Raw genomic sequence first — 23,000 nt, 5'->3', positions numbered from 1 at the left:
AATAAAATCTGGAGGAAGATAATATGTTATTTAATATTTGGGTAAATAATACATAATATTTTTATCTGTGGATTTGGTAGTCAATATTGTTATTTATAGATTTTTTTCTTGTATGTTACTCTTCAACTTTTATTTGATCCCAAACCTATGTTTCAATAAGTGCTACAACCATCATCAGAATGCCTTGCCCTCCTTCTTGGTGTTCCTTTTTAGTATGCCATCCTTCTGAAGGGATTCTTTTCATAGGGTATCTTTTATAGCATTCCTTCCATTTTACAAGTCTGTAGCTGTCCCTCCTAGGTTAACTATGAAACAGCTAGTTAAATATCTTGTTAGAAGTCTTTCTCTACAGCCAGCCAGCCAGTGGAGGTGTTGTCACAGTTACCTACTCCAGTTGGTTGAAGAGCTATGGCCAGGGAGTACCTATTTACAAACTCTTTTAGTGACTTTAAGAAGACAAAGCAGGGGCTGGCCCCGTGGCCGAGTGGTTGAGCTTGTGCGCTCCACTGCAGGCGGCCCAGTGTTTCGTTGGTTCCAATCCTGGGCTCCGACATGGCACTGCTCATCAGGCCACGCTGAGGCAGTGTGCCACAACTAGAAGAACCCACAACGAAGAATGCACAACTATGTACTGGGGGGCTTTGGGGAGAAAAAGGAAAAAATAAAATCTTTAAAAAAAAAAAAAAGAAGAAGACAAAACAGGATCGTGCTTAGCAGTGAAGGCTCTGGAGTCAGACTGCCAGGGCTCCCATCCTTGTCCACCACTTAATTGCTCTCGGATCTTGAGCAAACTCCTTGACCTTCCTGTGCCTCTATTTCCTTCTGTAAAATGAGGATAATAATAGGACCTACCTGATAGTGTTACTGTGAGTTATGCATATGAAAATGTGAGTCTAGTACCTGGAACATATTAGGCCCCCAGTATAACTAAAGAATTAATGAGGTTTTCCAATTTTTTTAAGGGAGTAGTTTAGACCCTGAGAAACCTTCTCTCAATCATTTTTCCATTAAGTTCCTGTTATAGAATCTAGATGGCGTCTCATACCATCCTCTCATCTTCTCCAGTATCTCCTTAAGCATGAGTCCCTCTGTTAAACCTTGTTCTTTCAAAGATCCATGCTCTGAGGAGACGTGTCCACATGTTTTTCATGAGCACTTTGGAAAGGAATATTATCAGGGAGACTGAGACTAGAGAGAGAACTGTACCCTAATAGAACTCATCTGCTTCAAACCAGCATTGTGACAAAAAGATGTATACGGCACATGTTTATTATCTTTATTTTGTTCTTCTAATTAGGTTTCCTTTTGTTATTGGGTCTTGGAAAATTGTTGTTTTCTCCACCACAATTATGTCATTTTTTTTTTGTTTGTTTCTAGGAACTCTCTTCTCACAAGAAGCAAGGACCTGGACTGCTGAGCAGGATGGGACAGACAGTCAGAGCTGTGGCATGGTCAATGAGAGGAGTTAAAAGCCGCCCAGAGGAGTTCATGGAAATGAATAACTTTATTGAAATGTTTAGCCAGAAAATAAATTTGATAGATAAAATATCTCAGAGAATTTACAAGGAAGAAAGGGGTATGTAGAGTCACTGAATGTGACTTTGGTTGTTCAAATTCTGATGGATTTTCACATTTGATGGTGTAGTCAGGCAACATGAAGTTAGCATTTCTTTTTGGTTCTTAGAATTTCCGTCTCTCTTCAGTGCTCGTCTGTTCTTGCACGCTGTTTACTTTATCCGTTAGAGCCTTAGCTTATTAATCATAGTTGTTTTAAATTCCTGGTCTGATAACTCCAACATCCCTGTCATGTCTGGTTCTGATCTTAGCACTGTCTCTTGAAATTGTGTTTTTTGTCGTTTGATATGCCTTGTAATTTCTTTTTTGATTGCCAGACATGCTGTATTAGGTGAAACGAACTGCGGTAAATAGGCCTTTAGTGATGTGGTGGTGAGGTGTCGGGGAGGGCAAGAGTTCTATAGTCCTATGAGTAGGTGTCAGTCTTTTGGTGAGCCTATGCCTCTGGACTGTGAACTTCACAAACATTTCTCAGTTTTTTTCTTCCCCCTTAATTGGAACAGGATGGCCAGAGTGGACTGGGGTTGGGTATTTGCCTTCCTCTGGGTCAGTTAGGCTCTGATAATACCCCAGCAGGTTATGCCTCGTTAACTAGTTTCCCCTGAGGGCAGGCCTTGTTAAGAATAGTGGCTGGCTGTTTCAAAATAGCTAATTTTTCCCTTTACCTGCAGGAAGCAGGAGGAGTTTTTGTCTGATATTTACTGTGTGAACCTAGTTGAGCTCCTGGGGGTAAATCTCACAATATGGTGGGGTCCCCCATGGTTGGATCCCCATGGAGTTTTTAACTCTCAGAGTTGTCTACACGAGCCTCTGGTAATTCGTCAATTACAGTTCCACTCCCTCCCCCGGCGCTGCTTCCGGCAGTGGTGTCTGCTCTTGAGTCTCTGCTATAGTAAGCCAGGATTCCTTGTATTCACCTCTCTGTCTTTCCAGTCTTGGGGGCAGCTGTTTGTCTTGTGTCTTCCCTTCTCTTACAGACCCATGAAAAGTTGTTGATTTTTCAGTCTGTTCAGCATTTTACTTGTTTTTGGGGCCAAGTAGGAACTTCCAAGCTCCTTACATGAGGAATCGCCAACATTGTTAGAATTTCACCTTTAAGATGTGGCTTATGCCTAGATGTATTGTGAAAATTTCTAATTCCTAAATGATTTTGAAGGTAGGCATGGACAGTCCCCATTTGCTTTAATCAATCACCAGCTAGTCTCTTTCCTGTTTATGAATAATACAGGTAAAGTGAGCCTTGAGCTGAAGAGTTTGAATGTAGTTGTATGAAGTTGGTCTGAAATGTTCAACATGGACCTTTGGTTAAAATCAAAGAAGTGATGTTTCAAGAAATAGGGTTTCCACATTTTCTAGGGAGTTTTTGGAGGACAAGTACTCTATATTAGGTCTGTTCAAGCATGGGGGAGAGATTTATATATTAGAAAATAGAGCCCTTTTCCTATTTTCTGTCACTATTTCCTTGTCCTATTTTCTATTTTTTTCTTTTTGTTTATAAATTAGACTTCATTCTGTGATTTTTTTTCTAATTTCATGATGACTTTTTGCTAATTTTCTAATTGCGTTTACCTACATTAAAAATAGATGGCTAAGTTAGAAAATATATTTCCTAATATAAATTGCTTTTAGAGATGAACAACTTAACATCCCTACATTAATGGCTTATTGTTTTATTATCTGTGTCCCCCATTAAACTGTAAGTTCCACCAGGACAAAAAGGGAAAAGGTTTGTTTTATTTTTAATATCTTGATAGTGCCTAACACATAGTAAGTGCTCAATTAAAATCTGTCCAATGATTAAAAAAGTCAATGAATGAACATAAGATTCAGTGGTGGGAGAATTTACTTTATCAAGCATTGATTGGTTATGGAAAGAGATTTAGGGGCCTGCCTGGTGGTGCAGCAGTTAAGTTCGCACCTTCTGCTTCAGTGGTGCAGGGTTCGCAGGTTCGGATCCCGGGTGCGGACATGGCACTGCTTGACAAGCCATGCTGTGGTAGGCATCCCACACATAAAGTAGAGGAAGATGGGCATGGATGTTAGCTCAGGGCCAGTCTTCCTCATCAAAAAGAGGATGATTGGCAGCAGATGTTAGCTCAGGGCTAATCTTCCTTAAAAAAAAAGAGAGATTTAGAAAAAATTGTTATTGCTGAATGTGCACTGCCTTTTCTCTATCTTCCTTTTCCATGCATTGACATTAGATGAGGTCATTGTGGTGACTGAGTATAGTTTAGTAATTTGTTTTAAGCCTTCTTGGGTGTCCTTGTATTTACCATTTGTCATTATTTTTATCTCACGAAGCTAATTGTTTTAACTAAGTTCTGTGATCCTAATTCTGTTAAGTAGATTCTTGATGTATATTTAAGTGGGATAGCAATTCAAAGAAGCCACTGGAAACTCTTAACACTTAAGAGTTTTATCAGATATCAATATGCCTTATATTTGCTGTGCAGGGGAATAATTTTAAAATCTTGGATGTAGTCTAATGTTTGTGAAATGCTTTGAAGGAAAACTGGATTTTGTAATAGACTTTATAAATTTGACCTCTCATTTTCAGGGAGTAATTGCCATTGGCCCAAACTTGAGGGATTTCTTAGTCTTTAGAATGTGAAGCCGACTTGTCAAGATTCCATTCAAAATGGTGGAATGTTTTCTTTTGTAGCATTGGGAGTCTTATAGAGGGCATTTCATTCATATTCAAATCGTGAAGAATTTGATGATCATAATTAGAGGTTTCTATGTTTTTTCAATTCAGTTTTCTTCTTTTACTGTGTTTTATTTTGTGTTCCCCAGTTTATGTGGCAAATCTGTATTGACCACATGTTGTGCTGCTTCTCTGTGCTGAAGATTCAAAGAGGAATAAGATGGTACCGGTCCTTGAGCTCAACAGTCTAGTTGGGGGAACAGATATAGTGACACACAAATTACAGTGCAACTCATTAAGTGTTTGCTTACAAATGTGCTTTGAGTGCTAGGTAAGCACAGTTTAGGATTTTAGGGAAGATCGTTCTATAAAAATAATTATCGCACAGGTTTAATGATACATATTAATATATATACAAATTGAGAAAAGAAATAAAAAAGAACATTTTCCTTTCTAGAAATATTAGTTTAGTCTGGCCATTATTTACCATAAAGGATAGGCGTAGATCAGGAAAGTACAATTTGTAAGGGCTCTGGTGGTCATTAAATCTAATAGCTTCATTAGGTGACAACTAATATGTCCTTTGTTTTTAATTTTTTAAAATCTTTTTCAGTTTACTTGATCATGCAAACTTTTGAAATTTTAATAGTTTAACTTAGGGCAATGTCACATATTTCAACTAATGCTAATGAGTAGTAAGATGATTAAATACAGAGAATTTCATTGTATTTGTATGGATATTAGACAAAAAATGCTTCCTGCTTATACAATCTCTATGATATAAAGCTATCTCTCATTGAAAGTTGATAGTGTGAAAGCAAAAATGTAAAAATATTCAGATTTTATAATGAAATCCAAATTTTTGAATAAATTGCTTATCAAGCATTGAGTAGTCTTTTGTGGCTCATTCATTCTTTCATTGATATGAAAATATTTATTGAGCACATTATGTATCGGGCTTTGACATAAAAAAATAATCAGACTTAGCCCCTGTTTTAAGGAGCATATGGCCTGGGAGTATGTGAGTTATGCAAGCAATTATAATAGAGTGAGATAAAGAAGTATAAAATTATGATAGGCTTTAATAGAAGTATAAAATTATAATAGGCTCATTGAGAACAAAGCATCTAAGAATCCTTTAGAACAGAATCAGAAGAGACTTATTTGTGCTAGGATTTAAAGGATTAGATGTAGTTTGTCGTATGATAGAAATGGTGGAGGGCAAGGCAAAGGGATATTGACAACGTTTGAGTTAGAAGTCATGAATGAGCAATAATTTTGGCTGTAATTAAAATGTCTTTGGGAGTGAATCTGAAGAGTTGGACCTGGAGAGGCAAGATAGGGACTGATCATAAAGGACTTTCTAATTTAGCTAAGAAGCTTCAATGTTTATATACTGTGACAAAAATTAAAAGAGGGAGAATAGTTAGAAGTCCCTTATAGTAATGTAGGTTAGAGATGCTGATGATAGTGGAAGTGAGGATAGATAGATAGATAGGTAGGTAGGTAGATAAGTGGGTGGATGGATGAAGGAGTGGGTAGAAAGAAAGAAAGGAAGGGAGGGAGGAAGCAAGAAAGGAAGATAAAGATTAAGAAATATTAGAATTGGGGGTTGGCTTTATGCAGGTATGAGTCTAGAATGACACCCAGGTTTTTTGCTTAGGTCGCTGGAGGCAAGTACCATTAAGTAGGATATGTAATCAGGAGAAGGGGAGAAAGAAGACAAGTTATGTTTAGGTCATGTTGCCTATAAGGCGCTCAGGTGTGATTTTTTTGGTAGGCAGAAGTCCATGAGAGATATAGTGATCATATAATTTATCTTCCAAGCCAGGACGCTTTTGAGAATGAAAAAGGATGCTATTATTGATTACATCTTGGCAGTATTCATTCAAGGACTGACCTGAGCAGACTGGGATGATCAGTCAATTTGATGAAAGAGCATATCCATTTTCTTATATTTATGTATAGGAACAGGTGCACGATGAGAAAAAATAATGTCCTTTCTTGCTATCTATAATATAGGGATTTTGAAAACTTCTATAAATTGAAGAACTTAATTTTTTTTTAGAATATTTTGATGAAATGAAAGAATATGGCCCAGTTCATATTCTGTGGTCGGCAACAGAAGAAGATCTGGTTGATACTCTAAAAAGTGTCGCCAGCTGCGTTGACAAATGCTGTAAAGCCACTGAAAAACGGATGTCTGGACTCTCAGAGGCTCTGCTTCCTGTTGTACATGAGTATGTGCTTTATAGTGAAATATTAATGGTAAGAACACCTAATTATACTTTTACATTAGTCCTTGACCTAATTATAAGCTTTATAAAGGCAATGTCTGTTTCTGTTTTTTAACCACTATCTTCCTATCTTAGCAGGATGCTTTGCATATAGATGCTCCATAAATATTTGTTCACTGCATGAATGAGTTAAGTAGAAGAAATCATTAATAAAAGACAGGACTATTCAACAGCAATGACAATTTCTGAGGTTATATGTATTTGAAGCATCCTCAGTCAAGATTTATATAGAGAATATTATTAGTTTTTTCAACCTTTTAAAATTTTACTTTAAAAATTTTTAGCACTTTAGAAAAGTCTTTTCATGAAAGAGTTGCTTTCCCGCTTCTAGGTACATTTGATTTGACAATATATTTAGTATCATTATGTAGAAAGTACTTGAGTGGGATCTTGATGTTTGTTCTGCCTTCTGGATGCTTCTAAAAAGAAATCTTTCAAATTAAAGTGGTTTTTCTTTCACTGTTTGAAAAGGCTTTTATTCCTCTTAGATCAAAGTTTTGCATTTAACCTCCTCAGTTCAAGTTAAAGTTTCCAGATGTTTGGAATTTAACAGTGCTCTCTGCAAAGCTGATGTTTTCATCCAGCATTCCCCTCTGCTCACAGTACCTTGCATAAACTGATACACTCAGGTTTCTGATGTGTTAGGCTGGCGGTGGGGGAAGGTGTCAGCTGTCCTTCAGATATAGCCCATTTCTTTTGCCGTTTATAATTGGAGCCTTGTCTGGTTTCTCTTTTCATGTACTTTTTTTTTATTTTGCTGAGGAAGATTTGCCCTGAGCTAACATCTGTTGCCTATCTTCCTCTTTTTTTGCTTGAGGAAGATTAGCCATGAGCTAACATCTGTGCCAGTCTGCCTCTATTTTGTATGTGGGTCACCACCACAGCATGGTTTATGAGTGGTGTGTAGGTCTGCACCTGGGATCTGGACCCACAAACCCAGGCTGCTGAAGCAGAATGCACTGAACTTAACCACTACACCACTGGGCCAGCTCTGCTTTTCATATACTCTTGATTTTTGTTGTTTAGTTTTGCTTCTGTCTTGGTAAGAAAAACTCTCTTGGCCTTTCAACATTAGATGTGCCTCCTTCATGTTTATTGTGTTTAGGTTTTTCTTTCACAGAGTCATTAAATATTTTGGGGCTATTTCAGGTTTCTGCTGTTACTTGACTTTATCGGAGTGCCCCTTTAAACAAGCCCTTCTTGCTTCCCCAAGACCTGGACTGTTTCGCTGCCGGGGAGCCTCCTCCTTGTCTCCCTCAGTTCCCTTGGCTGCATTCCATTGTGTGACTTCATTATCGATCTCCCCCTTGTGTGGCTGTTCAAGAGATCTGATTTATATCACTAAAAATAGTATATTCTTTCCCTTTAATTAGATATATTTTGCTCTTTATTATGTCAAGGTGGAAATTATGCAGTTTAAATCATGTGTCATTACGGGTGTGGGAAAATGATAATAGCAACCAGAAAGAATTATTTAATAGGTCCTCATTTGGTTGTATGATTTTATAGACTTCTACGGTATAATCTGTAGCATTTACATTGCAGTTCTGCTTCTGTTTGATATTGGACTGTTTTCTTCAATGTGAGCTAAAATAATGAAAATGAGAAAATGATTAAATTTGTTTAATTTTTACTAGTCGTCTTTTGAAGCACCCTCTTACTTAAAATATTTCTACCTATATGAAGCACTGTACTTCATATTTATGGAAAGACCTTAAATAAATGGGACTCAATTTAGTATGTGTCCTCGAGTTAGAGAAAGGAAGGGGTTCCTGACATTAGTGGCAATTAAACATTGAAGCAAATATAAAAGAATTTGTGATAGTTAGTTGAATTTTCTAATGGGAGAAATGGTAATCTCTTTTGAATATTTTAAGAGGAATTCCACCAGAAATAAAACTAAACTGAGTAGTTTTCAGAATGCTTTTTATTTTTAATGTGCAGTTTTCCCTCAAATACTACAGAGCCGTCTTTTCTGACCTCCGTTTAATTGGTTTGTGTCTAGGTTTTTCCCTTCCTCTGGAAACACCCAAAAGACCTCTCCCTCATTAAGGCCTCTGTCCCATATGTCCTGTACTTCTTCTCTCCATGGTTGAATTGTTTGCTACCCAGAGTTAGTTTTATTTTTTTCCTTAATCTGTTTAGGCCACTTATGTTCATCATTACAATTTCATTATTTAATTAATACTGTGAAAACAGGGAAAGATGAGTACCCATAAAGAGCCCTTGTGTCTACAAAGCCTAAGGAGAGTGTCTTGGAAGGAAAGTGAGCCACCAAGGGAAAGAGCATTGTAAAAGACTGGCAAATGTTATAAAACATACACATGAATTCTGCACTCAATTCACAAGGGTGTTTTAAGTCTAAAGACACTGAAACATGAAATCATGGTTATTCAAGAAAACAAGATGGAACTTCGGTCAGTCAGACAAGAAGCCATGATTTCTCATCAAAAGCTTAGCTAATTGATTAATATTTATATATTTGAAGCTAAAATCAAATCTTAAGATGTGGATACACACTTCACTTTTCTGATTCCCCACTGTAACTGGCTGTTTGATGAATGCTTACGGAGTGGGATAAGAGGGCTGCCACTCATTGTGGATATTCTCAGGGGTGTGGCCTGTCTGACCTCCCAACTGCAACCAGTTTATACCATGACATACATTTTCAGTGCTCCCACTGATCTTTTTGTTTATTTGTTTTGTTCTTTGCTCTTTTGGAAGAACTGTACATGTCTAGAATGTTCCATCAAAAATTGTACACCGAATACTTAAAACAGTAAGATATCCTTTAGGAAAACTAATTGAGATATTTATGAAAAAAATTTCTTAGATACTTGCTCTTGGTTTAGCTTTTAGAGATTAGAGATGTTTTTTAAGTCATTGTATCCCCAAATGACTGATGGCCTGGGGAAGAGATGCTATTTATATTCTGGAGTGAATATTTTTGTTATACAAAGATTATTAAAACTAAGTACCTATTTCATCCTTGTGTTTTATTATGAAGGGTGTTATGAAAAGAAGAGACCAAATACAAGCAGAACTGGATTCCAAAGTTGAAGCTTTGACTTCTAAAAAGGCAGATACTGATCTGGTAAGTTTCTAAGTTTCTTGATATAATCATATAGAATTCATTGTCTAAAATTTTTTTTTTTTTGAGGAAGATTAGCCCTGAGCTAACTGCTGCCAATCCGACTCTTTCCACTGAGGAAGACTGGCCCTGAGCTAACATCCGTGCCCATCTTCCTCTACTTTATATATGGGACACCTGCCACAGCACAGCTTGCCAAGTGATGCCGTGCCGGCACCCGGGATCCAAACTGGTGAAGCCCGGGTCGCGGAAGCAGAACATGTGAACTTAACCCCTGCACCACCGGGCTGACCCCTCATTGTCTAAAATTTTTATTAGCAACGTAGAGCTCCGTTATATGCTTGTTTTCAACCATTAAGCAAATGGTACTAAAATTTTTTCCAAAAATTTTGTACATTGAGTACCAAGTGAGTCTTCAAGCTTAACAATGTTGCTTTTCTTCCTCTCTGTCTTCTGTTGTCTCTTATGATGAGTAAAGCGTGAAGTTGATTTTTTTAATTAGAGTGTTAGAAGAAGGTATGGAAAGTACCTAGTGTCGTTCCTGAAGGTTAGTAAGTGCTCATTAAATAAATCTACTTTTTGCTACTTTTATAAGATATTTATAAAAAATAAGTTAATGTTCCTCTACACTTTTTTCTAGTAATTGTAAAAATTTTAAATTGTAAAAATTGTAAAAAGTTTTTAAAAATCTTTGTTTTCAAGTTTAATCCTTTCTTTAAAATACTTTTTTGGGGCCAACCCCATGGCGTAGTGTTTAAATTCACAGGCTTCGCTTAGTGTCCCAGGGTTCACGATTCGGATCCCGGATGTGGACCTGTGCACTGCTCATCAAGCCATGCCTGAGTGGCATCCCGCATACAAAATAGAAGAAGATTGGCACAGATGTTAGCTCAGGGCCAATCTTACTCACCAAAAAAACCCCCCAAAAAACTTTTTAATGGAAATTTGCAAACATAAGAAGAGATCCAATAATATAATGAACTCATATACCCGTCACTGGACTTCATTAATTTGCAACATTTTGCCCAACTTTTTTCGTCTCTCTCTTCCCCCCTACTCACACTTTCTTTTTGTAGTGTTCTAAAGCAAATTTTGGACATTATATTATCACCCACAATATTTTAGTATTTATATTATATTGTCTTTGCATGTTTTCAGAGTAATATTATCAGATTGGAATTATTATTCTCATTTTAAAATTGAGGAGGAGGCTTGCAAGGTGGAGTAACTTGCCCAAGTTTCTGCAGTTCTTGAAACAGAAGCAGGACTGGAGGTGATGGTCTGGCTGACCTCCCGCAGACCGTGCTGCCCCTCAGAGAGCAAGTGTAAACATGGGGAAAATTGATTGTTACTTTGGTTAACTTCCATTGAGTGCTCCATGAAAAAGACTTTCCTTATCTTTTCTTAATTTAAGGATTGAGATTAGTATTGAGTACAATATTGGTACGCTTATGACAGGTGAGTGGGGGAGTCCTGGAAACCCCTCCTGTTAATCCGCAGTGTTATAGTCCCCCATCCCAACCTGGCTTGGGACTATGCCTCCTCCTCCCAGCTTTAGTTTTCTCCCTAACTGTAATCATTTTCTAACATAAGATACGATTTCCTTACTGTTTTTTAAATGTTATCTTTCCTTCTGTTTCCCTCTGTTCATAAGCTAAGCACCTTAAGGGCAGGAATTTTTTATCCATTCCCTGAAGTGTTCATAGTCCCTTGAACAGTGTCTGGTACATGGTAGATACTCAATAAATATTTATCGAATGAGTGAATGAAAATTGCAGTGACCACTCTGATTCATAAAAACATATTGAAGACTAGAAGCAAGAAGCCTCCTCAAATTCAGACTTTGTGCAAAACAGTGAGACTTCACTAAAAAATGGCTATGAATTATCCTCATCTTTCTTGACCCTGTTTATTTTTCAAACTCAAGTTCATTCTCCTGAATGGAATGTGAGTGGGGAGTAGTGGGCTGCTGTGGACAGAGGAGGAGAATGGACTCTGTGGGAGAGAAACACAGAAAATGCAGAACCAGTGGAACTAAGGCTCGAGGGGCAGGTCGTCTTTGCTTTTACCTCAAGATGAGGAGAAAAAAAGAGGAAACCCAAGATTAACCTTTTCCATACAATAAGGAATATATATATGTTTATGATAATATATAAATATTAATATATTAATAATTATGTATAAATAACTATATAAAATATAAATGTATTTTTAATTTAAAGAGTCAACTGGAAGGAACAAAAAAGAGTGGGCACATGTACAGAAGTTGTAATTGTGTCTTTTGAACTGTAGAATTTTTTTATTTGTTGAATAATTTTTAAAGATACTGAAATGAGTGATTACATACAACTTTGCCCTTGATGAAATACTGGAAAAAATACAGTATTTTAAAGTTTCAGGAGAATAGTAAAATGGCTTAAAAACCAAGCATCTGTTCAGAGTGGCTTATATTCATATTTTAAATTGAAAGGAGGAGTAGTTGGGAACTATTCCAACCACAAAAACACAGGAAAAAAATAGCTTGGGCCCAAACATGGCTAGGCTTTCCCAACTCAACTTAAAAAACACATTTCTTTTTTTCATTTGACTTGCAAATATTTTGTCTTTTTGCTCTATAAAAGTTTCCTTGATATCTCATTATAACCTAGTGATCCATGTGTATTTATGATTTCATTTTTTTGCGTGTCTTGTCTACTCTGAAGTATTTTTTACCTACTGGTCTGCTATGTTGTAAGATGGAGAAATTTGAAATGTTAATTATCTACATTATATTTTGTAAGAGAGTTTTAATTAATTAAGATTTGATACAGCCACATTTAACAGAGAGATTGCAAGTATGTTTTTGTTACCCATCAAAACAGATGCTTCCTAAAATGTCGAAGGACTACTTTAATGATTTGTGAATGGCACTTTTTTCAAGCCTCACTTCCAAATCCCTCTGTGTTAGGATAGTATCTTTCGGAGAAGCCTGGCAGGGTCATTCTCAAAATGAACCTGCTATGATTGGTCACAGAACAACTGAAGAGAAGTTGCTTAGAAATATGCAGGATGGGGTCACCATGGAAACGCGCCCTTGTGAGGTCCTTCTAAGGAGCCGTCCTTTGCCGTCACCATGGCGACCCTGGCAGAGAACTGAATATAGCAATCTGGCCTGGGTGTTTACCATGGCAACTCAAGCAGGGCCACTTTGGAGACAACCCTGGGGCCATTTCTATGAAGACCTGCTGGGGCTACTTTCAGAGGCTCCATCAAAGTCACCTTTGGGTGGGATGCTGTATGCAAACCCAGCAAAGCAACTCATAATGAAAAGGTCAGTGAAATGAAGATTTTCCAAGGAGGGCAAAGACTAGGGAAGTTATAATTATTGGGTAGAAATGTAGCAGTGATGTGACATTCCAGTGGTCAGGTTGGACATATCAGGTGACCTTTACGTGGGCTTCGTGGCATGCAAATATAAGGCTCTGTTGTTTTACCGTGACCATAACTTTGTATATGCTGTCAATTGGCAATAATAGCATTATTGTTGCTTTTTCTCATCACACACATACACCCACAAAAATTTTCCTGCAAACTAGAATAATATTTTAGAATGAATTTCTTGATTTATTACCTGGGTAGTTGTACAGTAGCTGCTGCTTACTTAGAGTTTGTGGTTCATAGTTCCTATCTCACAGTAAAATTAAAATTTCAGAATACTCGTTTCAAGGTCATTTCAGCTGTTCATTTACAGTTTTGTCATTTAGGCTTTGGAATTAGACCTAAGATCAAATCCTAGCTCCTCTGCTTATTAAGTCTGTGACCTATGGCATGTTTCCTGACTTCTTTTAGTCTCATTTTATCATGTATAATTTGGGGAAATTATTAGTAGCTTTCTAATACGCTTATTTAAGGATTAAATGATACAATGCAAGTAAGTTATCAGGATCATAATAAGCACTCGGTAGTTGTTTTGCTGTTGGTAATACTGTTGAGTGGATTCCGACTCCTAGTGACCCTCTGGACAACAGAGCAGAACCCTGCCTGGTGTTTTTGCACCATCCTCTCACCTTCCGGCACTGTATCAGACAATGCTCCACTGCTATTCATCGGGTTCTCATGGCCAGTTTTGTGGAAGTGGGTGGCCAGGTCCTTTTTCCTAGTTTGTCTTAGTCTGGAAGTCCCACTAAAACCTGCCACCACAGGTAACTTGCGGGCATTTGAAATACAGGTGGCATGGCTTTCAGCATCACAGCAACGTGCAGCCATGGCAGTATGACAGGTGGGTGATGTGTTTCCCTGACTGGGAAACAACCCCAGGCTGTGACAGGGAGAGCGCTGAATCTTAACCACTAGACCACCAGGGCTCTCTTAGTAGTTGTTTGCTGCTGTCATTTTGATGACTTTATAGAAGTATTACTTGAGGTGGGTCTTGTAAAATGACTAAGGAATTGTTCCTTGAAGAGCGCGGAGGATATTTCCTGTAGAGTGGATATTATGAAAAGTAGTAAAAGCTCAAAAAGCATGCTAACTGAGGAAACTAGGCTGATGGATCGAGAACAGGGTACAATGGAGAGCAGGGAATGTGGTGTAAAAGTGGGACCCGATCAGATGGGAAGGGAGCCTTATAATTTGTCAGGTTCAGGAACATGAACTTTATCCCTTGGGCAGTGTAGATCCAGTGAGAGCCTGAACTGAAGAAGCGGCGATGGAGTTGTAGAGGGGAGTAAATCTGAGAGAGATGTAAGTGGGAGAGAGAATCTGTAGCATTTAAAGAAGGAGGGGCAGCCAGCGTTTCAAGTTGTTATTGACTCAACATTTCTAGCTTGTAGGGAGGGAAGACAGTGGCTCTATAAACTGAACTATAGCATAGAAAAGAAAGAAGAAAATTGGAGATGTGCAACTTTATGTCAGAATAAGATAACATTTAAGGTAGAAGTATTCAACAAAAACCTTTCAACAATGTTGCTGAGTACCTACTGTATGAGAGACACTTTTCCAAGCACTAGAGAGACAGCGGTCAAGAAAACAGGCCCTCAAGAGGGCTTACATTCTATTCTAGTGGATAGAGACAATAAGAAAGAAAGACTTAATTGAAATGTATGATGTATTGTCCTCTAGTGGTAAGTGTGGAGAAAAGGGACTGTTGGGGAGCAATGCAATTTAAAACAGGGGTCAGGGAAGGTCTTACCAAGCAGGGGATTAAGCAAAACCGGAAAGAGGTGAGGTCTTCAGCCGCGTGAACACCTGAGAGAAGAACATGTCAGGCAGAGGAGACACAGTACACAGTGAAAGTATGTCTGCACATTTCATGAAAAGCAGGGAGCCCCGTGTTGCTGGAGTGGAATGAGCAAGCAGAAGAGTTGTGGGAAATAAAGTCATAGAGGTAACCAGGGGTCAGATTACCTAGGACCTTATATGGTTTGGTCTCAGTGAGATAGGAAGAGAGCAGTTGAGCAGAGGAGTAACACGATCTGACTTAAGTTATGGAATGATTACTGTGCTTGGGAAAGACGAAAGTTGATGTATAGGTGCTATGTGCATGGGATGAGGGAACCCCAGAGCTAGAGACTAGCTCTTACAATCCCAGTGAGGTATAATAGCTTAGACTAGGCAGGAAATGGTGTGAAGTGGTCAGATTCTGAGTATTTTTTTTATACTCTTTTTTGATGAGGAAGATTGGCCCTGAGCTAACATCTGTTGCCAGTCCTCCTCTTGTTTTTTTTTTTTTTTCTCCCCAAAGCCCCAGTACATAGTTGTATATCCTATTTGTAAGTCATTCTGGTTCTTCTGTGTGGGATGCCGCTACAGCTTGGCTTGACAAGTGGTGTGTAGGTCTGTGCTCAGGATCCAAACCAGCAAACCTCCGGCCGCCAAAGCGGAGCATGCAAACTTAACCACTCGGCCATGGGGCCAGCCCCATCTGAGTATGTTTTGAAGGTAGAGCTGTTTGCTATTTGGTGGACTTCAGATTGTGAGTGGACGAGGATGATACCGAGGTTTTTGGACTGAGCAACTGGAAGGTAAGAGTGACATTACATGAGATGGGGAAGACTTGGGAAAGAACAGGTTTAATGGGGAAGATAAAGGTATCAGATTCGGGCATATAAAGTTGATGTGCCTCTCAGATACCCAAGTAGAGATGTTATGAAAGTCCAGAGAGCAGGGGAGAGATCTAACTGGAGATATATATTTGGGAGTTGTTAGGAGATAGATAGTATTTAAAGCCATGACATTAGTTGAGGTCACTAAAGGATGAGAAAAAAGAGGCCCCAGGACATAATGGGTCTAAGCCTTGGCATATTTCAATATTAAAAATCAAAGAAGGAATTGCTGGTGAGGAGAAGGAAAGGAAATTTATACAGCTTTGGCTGATGATAGGTAATTGGACCACTAAGATGAACTAAACAGATTTACTTAGGGTCATTCAACTCTTTAAACCACTTATCTGTTTATGAAGCATTTATAAAAACAACTTGATACAGATAACTGCAAATAATAAAATATTTCAAGAGAAATTGAGTTGTATTATGTGCTCCAATAAAGAAGATAGTCAATGAAATAGATATTGTTCAGTCAAAGCAAGAGAATTTCTGACTGTGGAGATAAATGTATAGCAATAATGATGTTATGAGGAAAACTCAGATATTTGGAAGAACTTGTGGTTTTTGCAGTGTAGCGATAAGTTTTCAGAGTCAAAGCTTCTGTTTGAAAATGCTTATTCACTTCGCTGCTTAACTGTAAGATAAATAAGGTTCATCTGTGGTGCTAAATAATGCTGCTTTTCCATTTTATTTTTATTTTTATTTTTGAATGGATGATTTGTAATTTTCTACTCAAAGCAGCATTCAAATATAAATGAATATGAATACATTTGACATTTAGCAATATGTGCATAGAATCTGAGACTTGGATCTGGATATAATGCCATAGCTGTTTAGCAGTATATTTATGTGAGCAAAAAAAAAAAATATGCATTTTCCTGAGATCATTATAGTCTGGATTTGCTTATAGCCACATTCAGTAGCTACAAAGAGATGCCAAATTTATTCAAACTAGTCCTTGCTCTGTGTGACTTACTATTTTTGAACTAGTATTTTACTCTCATCCTCAAATAGTGGTTATTAATCTTCAAATGATCTTGATAGTGTACTAAATGCTGCACAGAGCAAGGCTGCCTTCTCTCTGAGCTTTTAAGAAATGATAATATTCACATAGGTTTTTTTTTTGGTGGAGGGTAGAGGTTGCTTCTATCTTTTCTCAGATACTTGTCGTCTCACCTCTTTCCTCTGACCTTTTTACACATTCATTCCTTTCTATATGCCTTATTTCCTAATATATAATTTCCTCTCTCTGCTTTTTTGTCTGTTTGCATCTACATGTGTCTCTCTCACACACACACAAATACACACACGTGCATAGACACATTCTCACACAGCAGTGAAGGACATGATGCTATCCAGTGGAAGGAGAAGGGACTTTTGTCTTGCATATGTCCTTGTATCAGTTTAACCGAGAAGTCATCCAGCAGGCATTCCCTGATGCAAGTACCTGAAGAAACCAGGGCTCTTTCAAGTAGTAAGAAAGGGAGTAGGGAATAGATTCTGGGTAAACTAATAAATCTGAGACAGACACACACAGTATATCAGCATATTGGAGTCACACACACACAGCTGGGTGGGAGTTTGGGTTGGGTGAATGAGTGATGCTGTAATCAAGAAGGCCCTCAGCAGCCTCTCCTCCCAGAACGAAGTACCAGGCAGTGCCTAGGATTCCTCTCGCTCTGTATCTTTCCTGGCAGGCCTCTCTTTCAGGACGTTATTGGTCTGAGTGGTAGGGAAAAAAATTTATGTGCTCCTATTTATATAAACTTGTAAAGGATAATAATGAATATTTGAGTAAATAGCAAAAAATTATGTCTACTCTATGAATAAGAGTCTGTTAAGCCTGGAATCTCTACTTGGAATTTTTACCATATTACTTTTTCCCTCTGTCATTTGCTTTTACGCCCCTGGCGCTTCCAAGTAGAGCAGTCTCTGAAAAGTATTTAATATAAGGTCTTAAAGCCAGTCGCAGAGTGGCATGTGATTTCAGCCTCAGCGTTGTACACTTTCGTAGTTTTGGGCAAGTTACTTGTATTCTCCTTGCTTTAGTTTCCTCCACCGGAAAAGTTGTGGGTAATATCTTCCCTAGAGTGTTGTTGAATCAGCATGTGAAAGCTCTTAGCCAGTGCCTAACCAGTGTTCGATTGTAAATATTTTTATAAACAATATCTGAGGAACTTTCTTTGAAGTATATATTGGGTGTTTCATTCTTCTGGATCAAAGTTTGGAAAGTGGTAGCTGTAAGCTTGCTTATCAGAGCTTCAGATTGTTAAAAAAAAAAAAAATGAGGCAGCAATTAGCTTGAGCTGAATAGTGACCGCTCCGACTTGCCCAACCTAGTCACTCTAGGCAATTGAATAGGTACTTTAAAATGTATCTGAATTTATACAGACTATCAAAAAGTTGTGTTTCAGACTCTATGGAATTATTTTAACTAAACTACACCTCGTATTGTACCATTGATCTATAATGAGGGACATTTCAAGAAGGAGAACCATAAATACTTTATGATAAGCATCAGTGGCGCTGACTACATTATATTTTTCCTTTATGAGGATTCTTGAGAAAAGTTTCATTTATGTCCCAGCACCAGCAATAGGATTTAATTTCTCCTGAGCCCTTAGCTTGTTTTCAGAGTATACACATCTTGGGTTTTATACCTGATCCCATCCCGCTCTTTAGCCCACTCATTACATTAGTTACTAGACTATTGTGGGCCTCACTTCTGATCCATTTCTATCTGGCAAGTATGTCGTATGTGTGTCAGCCTCACTCCTGGCTTTTCCTTGTTTTTCCCCTACTCTTATTTTCCTTTTGCACCAATGTCTGTGTACTTAATATCTTTAAACTAGTGGTAGAGTATAATTTTGGAAGCCATTGTAAATCTAATATGGAACCAATAAGAAACAAATTAATAAATTTGAACTAAAGTATTCCAAATCATCTCAAAGATCAACACATTTTTTACAATATATTTGTGACCGAAAAAAAAAAAGTCTCTTCTTAGTTATTTCTTTTGAAATCCACAAACACCAGCATGTCCATTATGAACACAAACTTGCACACCAACTGACTCTCGTTAACTGTTTCCCAGAAATTTTGTCAGGAGGTATTTGAGGGTGAGGTCAAAAAATTGTACTGCTTCCAAAACTTTTACCCATGAAATTTGCTTAGGGAAGTTATGGCATATTAAGCTTTACTGATTTGAAAAAAGAACACATAAACCTACAGTCTTGATGAATAAGGCCTGTGTACGTTTGTGGTGGGTGAGGGTGGAAGGAGGAAAAGACAATGAAAGACTGTTGAAAAAGAGAGGCAGTGTAACATTGTTGTAGATGATTTTCTAAAGAAAGATTGTGAGCCCTGTGCTTTTCTCCAGGAACATTTTTTTCCCCACTGTCTTAACTGCAACACAGAAAGTAACAGATGGATAAGTAAAACGGGTAGTTTAAAATTCCAGTCATTTCTTCTCAGGATTTAAGAAATTCTACTTATGGTGTCCTTGTGGATTTGTGGTCTGGTTTGTGGAGTTCTGCCCACCATAGATATAATAGTTTAAACAGCTGTCCCATATAGGAACTCAAAATAGATTCAATTTCCTTTTAATTTAGACTTTTTGTTAATAAAAACTGTGTCCTAAGGGTTCATCTTACATATCTCTTTCACTGCCAGCCCTGCCTGGGCACTCGATAAATATTTGATTATGCCGAGAGCAAGAACACACTGGAGTCTAGGCCTGGAAACGGATTTGATTCACTTTTACTTAACTTGTGACCTTAATCAGACATTAATTATTCTTTATCCATGAACATGCAGAAATAGTGCATACTTTGAAGAAAATTTTTTGAAGATGAATTCATGTTTGTAAATCTAAAGCTTATGTCAGTAAAAATTTTGGTAAAAGAAGAAAGTATAAAAGAATAATATACTAGAGAATATATAATGGTATCATAAAGCATATTATTTAAAGTATGTCATTTAAATAGTACTTCTAAAAATAAAAAATTCTATTTCCACAAAGAATAGAACCAGTAGTTTTTCTTCTGGCACAGTGCCATCTCACTAAATTAAGTGCGTTTTGATGTATTATATTTCTGGGCTTTGGAAATTAAGCTTTTTCTCTCTATTAAATCATAGTCAGTAGGGGAGTAAACTTAGGAGGAAATGCCCCATCAAGGCACCATTCAACTTTCAAAGACGTTCTAGACCCAAACTAGTGCTTTCCCTTCTGTAAGCGTATTCAGCATCTATTTAGTACCTACTATATGCCAGGCACTGTGCTAATCATTTGCATATATTATCCAATGAGTAATTCTATAAGGTAGGTGTAGTTTATTCTCATTTTTGTAGATGAGAAAATTGAGGCCTAGATTGTCAATCAGCCAAGAGTTATTAGTTCCCTCTCTCTCCAAGCACTCGGGGTGGGGACACTGCAGTGACCAAAACTGACAAAGCCCCTGTCCCTAAGTAATTACAGTCTAATGGGGTAGATACTGAAAATAAAGGAAAAAATAATAAATGACTACGATAAATTTAGATAGTGATTAGTGCTTTGAAGAAAATAAAGCAGGGTGATGTGATAGAGAATACCAGAAGGGGAAGAGAAGACTTGTCTGAGGAGGTGACATTGAGAGGAGAGCTGAGTGATGGTAAGGGTCAGTTGTTCCAAGATCTGGGCACAAGTGTTGTAAGAAGAAGAACCCATGCTCACCTCTGAAACGGGAGTGAGCTCCATGTGTTCCAGGAGCTTTGTCAGATCTAGTGTAGCTAGAAGGAAGAGAATGGTGGGAGAGTGGCTGGGGAATGAGGCCTGAGCAAGCAGACCAGTTAGGCCTTGGGTTTTATTCTCATGGCAGTGGGGAGCCACTGAAGAGTTTCAGGCAGGGAGGAGTTATGATCTGACATGTTGCGTGCTTTTAAATTTGGTATTTTTTGAATCTTGAAGTGAAATACTTAGAGAAAAGTTGCAAGTACAACGCAAAAATCTTTTTTTCCCCTTGAACCATTGGAAAGTAAATTGCAAACCTTATGTTCTCAACTCCTTAATGGTGTGTGTTTCTTACAAACAAGGACATTCTCCTACATAACCATAACACAACCGTCAATATCAATAAATTATCATTGAAACATTACTATTTTCTAATGCTCAAGCCCCATTCAAGAATTGCCTGTGTTCTGTAATGTTCTTGACGGCATTTATTTAGATGTCTTCTTCAGTCTGGAGCAGTTCTTCATTTTTCTTTGACTTTCGTGACCATTACACTTTGGAAGATTGCAGGCCAGTTACAATGTAGAATACCTCCAATATCGACTTGTTTGATCTTTCCTTGTGATTAGATTTAAATTGTCAGTCTTGGACAGGAATTATTGCCCCTGTGATGCTATGGTCTTTTCATTGATCCCTGTCATGGAGCACATGGTTTTTATGTGTCCCATTAGTGAGGATGTACTCTTTGATCACTTGGTTAAGGTGATGTATGCCCACCTTCTACACCTAAAATCACTTCTTTCCCTTGGTAATTAATAAGCATTTTGTGGGGAGCTACTTTGAGACTAGGTAATTATCCCGTTTCTTATCATACTTTAAACTTTCAGTTGATTTGTGTGTGTGTGTTTCTGATTTTCTATTTTAGTCAGTGGGTTTTAGTGCATACACAAATTGCCCCCGGTTAGGCTGGTAGGACCATCTTCAGGCTGATTTTGTTCCCTTTTGACATGTTACCATCATTCTTTGCTTCTTTCTGGTATAACAAGACCTTCTAGGCTCTTGTACTTTTCTTGCCCCAGCCCTGGAATCGGCCATTTCTCTAATGAGCTCTGGTTACTTTTAGTGGAAAAAATCATATTTAGAATACAGTGTCTTAGCATTAGATATGTTCATTGCTATTGAGGTATCACTATTGCAAGGCCTGAGTGGATAGAGGTGGGGATATATCTAAGTGTAATCGCACACACACATGCACTTTTTTATATCTAGATTTATTTGTCCATTTGTATATGTTAAAAACAATGAGTTCATACCAGTCCCTCCAATTCAAATCCAATATCATAAAGGTTCATTCTAGTGTTCTTTCTTTCCATATTTGTAGTCTCCTTTCTGACAATGAGAAACAGGCTCCCGTTATCTTTTGTGTAGCTACTTATTTGATTAATCCCCTGTATGTAACCAACGTTGCATAGCTCATGTCATCTTCTTTCCTAAGCAGAGGTAGTCCCCGTCCCACTTGGGCTTTCACACCCTACACTGGGCCACACCCACGCAAGAGCATCCTCTTTTCCACTCTGGGATTCTGGTTCCCCATGCCAGCCCCCTTCTGATATGGCATCCTCTTCACCTTGCTTGGACTGTTATTTCCCATTCCAGACTCATCTTTGCAGGGACTACTTCATCATCTTGCTAATGCTTGACATCCTGCTCTAGACCACCATGACTTTGGCTTCCTCCCTCCACCAGCATGGATACCAGGCTTGCTTTGACCCCAAAAATAAGTTTTAGGACTAAGTTTCAGGAAGAGAAAGGGAAAAGGCCAAACTGATAGCTATCTTCAAATGCTCACTCTGTTTCCTGCATGGGAAACAAAAAGACATGCTGAGTCCAGTGCAATAGGAGGGAGATGATAATGGCATAAACTAAGGTGGTAGTAGCGGAGATTTTGATAAGAAAGGTTAAGTGATTTGTCCACAGTTATACAGCTGGTTAAATAGCAGACCCAGAACTATAACCTGGCACTACCCTTCTCATCTCTTATAAATGCTATTTTTTTTTCTGATAGGTGGGTTTGAAGTCTAGAGGGGTCAGAAAATTTGAAGGCAAGTAATTTTCTTCTACCTAAATCAAGACAAAAAAAGGAATTTTGAGAGTTGCATGCTTTTCTAAATCCCCTCCAAAAAATATATTTAGAATTCACAATAAATTGGAAATTGCAACTTGGAAACACTTTGGAACATGGAGAGTTGCGATGATCTTAGAAAGTTGAAGGTTTTTTTCCTTCTTTCAAGGAATTTAAATAGAATTTTATTTTAGCCACATCAGTATGTTATGCTAAAACTAATTGATGATGATGATAGTAATAATAGCTAACATTTCTTAAGCACTTACCATGTGCCAGGCAGAGTGCTAAGTGCTTGATGTATTATCTCATTTAAGTCTTACACAATACAATGAGATAGGTACTGTTACTTTACTCATTTTACAAATGTGAAAACTGGGACACAGAGAAATAAAGTTACTGGCTCAATATTGCATGGGTAGGAGTTGTCAAAGCAGGACTCCAGAAACTGTGCTAGTAACCATATTCTAGGAGTTGACAACT

At 37.9% G+C, this 23,000-nt stretch overlaps 1 protein-coding gene across 5 annotated transcripts in view; it reads left to right on the top strand.

The window, feature by feature from the left end:
• Positions 1 to 23,000, top strand: part of SNX7 (sorting nexin 7) — a 170,286-nt gene that overhangs the window by 31,088 nt on the left and 116,198 nt on the right. For all 5 annotated transcript variants that reach the window (XM_070592739.1, XM_070592737.1, XM_070592741.1 and 2 more), the window contains exons 5-7: positions 1,378 to 1,576; positions 6,288 to 6,487; positions 9,524 to 9,610. In XM_070592739.1, coding sequence (XP_070448840.1) covers positions 1,378 to 1,576; positions 6,288 to 6,487; positions 9,524 to 9,610 — 486 coding nt within the window. The remainder of the gene's footprint in view (positions 1 to 1,377; positions 1,577 to 6,287; positions 6,488 to 9,523; positions 9,611 to 23,000) is intronic.

The sequence above is a fragment of the Equus przewalskii genome, chromosome 24 (assembly GCF_037783145.1).
Source record: "Equus przewalskii isolate Varuska chromosome 24, EquPr2, whole genome shotgun sequence".
Classification (NCBI taxonomy): domain Eukaryota; kingdom Metazoa; phylum Chordata; class Mammalia; order Perissodactyla; family Equidae; genus Equus; species Equus przewalskii.
Note: the sequence above shows the minus strand (reverse complement) of the source record. Positions and strands in the feature narration are given on the sequence as shown.